The sequence below is a fragment of the Capsicum annuum genome, unplaced genomic scaffold (assembly GCF_002878395.1).
Source record: "Capsicum annuum cultivar UCD-10X-F1 unplaced genomic scaffold, UCD10Xv1.1 ctg36530, whole genome shotgun sequence".
NCBI classification, from domain to species: domain Eukaryota; kingdom Viridiplantae; phylum Streptophyta; class Magnoliopsida; order Solanales; family Solanaceae; genus Capsicum; species Capsicum annuum.
In genome coordinates this window covers 1-5,520 of record NW_025843524.1, presented here as the reverse complement: position 1 = coordinate 5,520, position 5,520 = coordinate 1, and the positions used below count along the sequence as shown (strand labels likewise).

The 5,520-nt window shown below is 35.8% G+C and overlaps 1 protein-coding gene across 1 annotated transcript; it reads left to right on the top strand.

Annotated features, from left to right (window-relative positions):
- Window positions 1-4,343: 4,343 nt before the first annotated feature.
- Window positions 4,344-5,396, top strand: LOC124891517 (putative late blight resistance protein homolog R1A-10; the record flags this gene model as incomplete). The annotated part of the gene is made up of 2 exons (XM_047403240.1): window positions 4,344-5,017; window positions 5,080-5,396. Coding segments are annotated over exons 1-2 (991 nt in total), but the record flags the coding sequence as incomplete, so codon positions are not given.
- Between the last annotated feature and the right edge of the window lie 124 nt (window positions 5,397-5,520).

The window sequence follows — 5,520 nt, the reverse complement described above, 5'->3', positions numbered from 1 at the left end:
TAAGAGGTTAGTTGACCTTCTTGTCATTTTATTATTGTACTGTTTGTTATCATCCTTGCATGTCATAATTTTTGCTAATCGATTATCGATCCGAACAATATAAATAGATCGATTATCGATCTAACTGATATATAGACAAATCGATTATCAATCCGACTACTATATGGACAGATTGATTATCGATCTGACCGATATATGGACATAGGGCAATTATCAATCCAACCTATATAGATAAATTGATCCGACCAATATAGATAGATCTATTATTGATCTGATCGATATGTAGATAGATTGATTATCGATCAGATCGATGCATGGACAGATCGATTATCGATGCGATCGATATTATACATCAATCTTCTATGTTATTCAATAACTGATCGATTATATCTGATTCTTCCTTAGATATTGGAGTAAATTTCATCCATGGTCACTTAACTTTGTGTTTATTATACAAAAGTCATTTCTCTTTTATTCATTACACAAAAGTCACTTTACTTTGCTCCGGCCATCGCAGAAGTCACTATAGCTGGATTTTACAATAATGCCATAAAAGAAATGATGTGGCAACCTTAATTAGTTCTTAATTTTAATTTAAGAGAATATAATATATTACTCATATCTTGACCCTTTTTATATGTGCCCAATCCGATTTTCTTTATGGATTATATAACTGAAGAATATCAGTTTCTCAAAAGATTCCACTACCTAGTGAAGACTATTGTCATAAAAAAATTTGATTGATACTTTTATGAACTAAAATGATACTTATATATTCTCAAAATCCTCTAAAGTTGAGACATGTGTTGGAAAATTATTTTTCACCCTCTAAAATTGTGACATGTAGTTGATAAAATTATTTTTTTCATACATTTTTTTTTCTGGCCACTTGGTCCTTTACATTAGATATATCATAATAATATGATAAACTACTCTATTTATTGAGTTTGTCTTTATATTTTTAATTGATTGACTAATCGATTAATTCTCTTAAAAGTTTTTATTATAATATTCAGGTTCTGATAAATTAGATATTGTTTAATTAATTCAATTGATAGATATAAAAATTGAACATCCTATAATTCTTTTTATCTATTCAAGTACTTATATTTTATAACTTTTATTAATACAACTGTCAATATAACAATATTTGTACAAATTTTGACAATACTTATTCAATGACACAATTAAAAAGATTTTATTTCAAAACTATATTTTGCATGTTGATTTATCTTCGAAGAATTAAAATAATATCCTACATCTATTTTTATTTTATGCGTTTTGAAGAATTCAAGTTATTTATCACCCTTTTTTATGATCGTTTTTGGCAGATGAATGCAATATTATATATTCAGTTAAAATAAAATCAAGAACTAATTAAGGGTGCCACATCATTTTTTCAATGGGATTATTGTAAAATCTGGTCATAATGCCTTTTGTGGTGGTCGGAGCAAAGTTAAATGACTTTTGTGTAATGAATGAAAGAAAAGTGACTTTTGTGTAATAGATACAAAGTTAAGTGACCATGCGTGAAATTTACTCTTAGATATTGGTACAAAAATTTGAAGTTAAAATACTCTCTTTCTTGCAAAACGCAAGTATGATTTGCTACCATTGAGTGCGTTTGTTGTTCTGTAGAATTTGAAGTACCACTATTCTTCTGAAGTGATTCATTTTATCCTGCGAGGATGTATCTCATAACCTCGTGTACTTGAGGAGAATAATTTCCTTAAGAACAAACTGTGAATTCAGTGGACATGAATCTTCTAATCTTCATCTCTTTCTTGAAAATAAGTAGTTTGAACTTAGCTTATTTAAGTGAGAAAATTTGGCGATTAAGCCTCTTCACGTTTCCAATTAGAAAAATGACCTACTCGATTTTCTCATCTGTCTGACTGATAATCGATCTCTCCATATATAGGTCAGATCAATAATCAATTTGTCAGATAGATAATCGATTTGTCAGATCGATAATTGATGTGTCTATATATCGGTTGGATAGGCTATTTAAAGGTTATAGTCAACTGGAAGAGCTAGACTACCATGATACATTTTCTCCAGTAGCCAAAATGGTTACAGTAAGGAGTGTCATTGCCTTAGCAGTATCAAAAGGGTGGTGCATGTACCAGATGGATGTATACAATGCTTTCCTACAAGGAGGCCTAGATGAGGAGGCGTATATGGAAATGCCAGATGGTTTCAAGGAGGGAAGGCAACACAAAGTTTGCAAACTAATTAAGTCTTTATATGGACTTAAGCAGGCATCAAGGCAATGGAATATCAAGCTGACTGCAGCATCAGGTTCTACCCAAAGCAGCTATGATTATTCACTATTTACCCTGAAGAAGTCAGAAGGAATGGTGGTGATTTTAGTCAATGTAGATGATCTTCTGATAACTGGTAATAATACAGACATGATCAATGCAGCAAAAGGTACTTTGCATAAGCAATTCAAGCTCAAAGATCTAGGTGAACTTAAGTTTTCCTAGGTATTGAAGTGTTAAGATCTACCAGTGGAGTGATTCTGAATCAGAGAAAATTTCTTGGAGCCCATATCTGAAACAGGTCTTGCTGGTGCCAAACCAGCCACCACCCCACTAGAGACTAATGCTAAACTAACTTCAGTTGAAGTAGATGAAGCAGTAGGTGTGAAAGGAGATGCCATTCTAAGAGATACAACATCATATCAAAGGCTTGTTGGAAAGTTGACGTATTCTACAATAACAAGGCCTGACATCAGTTATGTAGTGCAGACACTAAGACAATTCATGCAACAACCAAAGAAATCCCACTTGGAAGCTGCAAACAGAGTGATAAGATATTTGAAAGGAACTGTAGGACAAGGTATATGGCTTAAGGCACAACCTACTGCAGAATTGGTTTGTTGGTGTGACTCAGATTGGGTTGCATGTCCAGGAGGTCTGTTACAGGTTATGTGGTGCAGTTTGGTAGTTCATTGATATCTTGGAAGTCTAAAAAGCAGCACACTGTCTCTAGAAGCTCAGCTGAGGCAGAATATAGGAGCATGGCCTCAGCATTAGCAAAAGTGACATGGTTGGAAGGTCTGTTCTCAGAACTGAGGGGGTCTATCACTAAGCCTATTGTCATCTTTAGTGATAGTAAATCAGCCATCCAACTAGCTGCTAACCCCATATTTCATGAGAGAACCAAACACATTGAAGTAGACTGTCATTTTATTAGAGACAAGATCAAAGTGGGGTTGGTTCAGCCCATGTATGTGCAGACAGGTCAACAAGTTGCAGACACTCTTATTAAAGGTCTCAGTCATGATCAACATTCATACCTCCTCAGCAAGCTTGGTGTGCTCAACATTTTGCACCCTGCAGCTTGAGGGGAGTGTTAAAACTCATGAGAATACATTATGTAAATAACTACTAATCAGTTAGTTGGAACTGTTCCATTGATTTGTTAGCTAGTGGATTAGGTGATTAGTTAGTCGAATCAGTTAGCCAGCTGTCAAGTTGGTTAGTGGTCCAATCAAGTAGTTAGGAGGTTGTTAGGAAACTTCTAGATCATGTGAGTCTATAAATAGGAGGTGATCATACACCATGTGTTAATCATGTGAGTCTATAAATAGGAGGTGATCATACATTGTATTGACTAACTTTTACTCAAAAACTGCATTCCCAGTAACTTGTTCCCTTCTCTTATCCCTTTGTTGAGCTCAAGCTCAGCTGCAATGGCAGCAATGTACGAATGCTAAGAGGTTTTTTAACACAAAGAATATTGAATAAAGATTTTATTTATACCCGAAAATAACAATCCCATAGGATGGGGAGTTTTTAAAAAGATCAATGCACTCTTGTAACATTGTTAATCATCATGTTATTTATAGCAACATTGACCTCTTGCAACTTGCAGCTTTCAAGGGGATATGGCTTATGCAAGTGTTGCATCTCTTATGAGAACAATGGGAGTGGTCTTGGCATCCAAGTTGCCGATGAGATCTGTAATTAGTGACCACGAAGAAGAATTTCTTGCTCTTCATAAAAAAGTGAGCTTCTTCGAAATATTTCTCAAGAACTTTGAGAAAAACAAAACTTCTGGGAAAATGACAGATCTGGAAGCGCAAATAAAAGAGCTTGCAACTGTTGTTGAACAGATAATTCAACAGAGACTAACAGAAATTGGAACCGCAGATAATGTATTACAGAGAAAAGATACATGAGTGGTTTCAGGATAGCCTAAAACAAGTGGTGGAGGAGTTTGATTGCGTCCAGAAAGAGTTGACAAAGTTTCAAGATAAAGGAAAACAAGCACCAAAGGAATTTTTGGTTCAAGATTCAAGTTCAGTAAAACATACACCGTATGTGGAGAACAATATGGTGGGGCGTGACGATCAAATGAAATGGATGCTGACAGAACTGACACGGTACGGTGGTTCATCTGGTGAACTCAAAGTCATCCCAATAGTTGGGATGGGGGGCGTAGGTAAAACAACTTTAGCAAAAGAAGTTTACAATGATGAATCCATTCGACTTCATTTTGATGTTCGTGCCTGGGCTACTGTATCTCAAAAACACAATATAAAGGAAATCTTGCCGAGCCTTTGGCGTTGTGAAAAGGGTGAAAACATTTACGTGGACAGTGAGGCAGAGCTGGCAGACAAGCTACAAAAGAGTTTAAAGGGTAAGAGATATTTGATTGTATTGGATGACATGTGGGATAGTGAAGCATGGGATGCCGTGAGATTGTGCTTTCCGAGTGAAAACAATGGGAGTCGAATATTGCTAACGACCCGTAACACTGAAGTAGCTCGCTGTGCTGGTACAAAGAATCTCTCTTTGCAGATGAGCTTCATGGATCAACATGAGAGTTGGAAACTTTTTGAAAGTATTGCATTTTCCAATGAAGTACTACCTTCCGAGTTCGAGACTATTGGGAAGCAAATTGTCAACAAATGCCACGGGTTACCACTAAGTATTTCCGTGGTTGCTGGGCTTCTCAAATCTAGAAGGACAATAGAATATTGGGAAAATGTTGCTAAAGATGTTAAGTCAGTCACAAATGATCCTGATAAACAATTTTTTGGATGTGTTGGGGTTGAGTTATAATCAGTGATCTAAAAGCTTGTCTATTGTATTTCGGAATTTTTCCAGAAGACAAGGAGATTTCAGCGAAGAGCTTGGCGAGATTTTGGATGGCTGAGGGGTTCCTAAAGTTGGAAAATAATTTGGAAGGAGAGGCTGAGAAGTGTTTGCACGAGCTTGTCGATAGATGTCTAGTCCTCGTCTGCAAGAAAAGTTCAGATGGAACAAAAATTAGATCATGTAAGGTTCATGATCTAATACATGACCTGTGCTTGAGAGAAATTCAAAGGGGAAATGTTTTTATCATGGACGACATTGGGTTCAAAGTATCACGTGCACAACACAGTATGCATAAAATGCATCCCTTTGAGAAGTCAGATGCAAATCATGTTCCTTCAGAATTCCTACTTTCTCCCATGCATATGATGCAACCCTTTAAGAAGTTAGATGGAAAACATTTTCCTTCAGG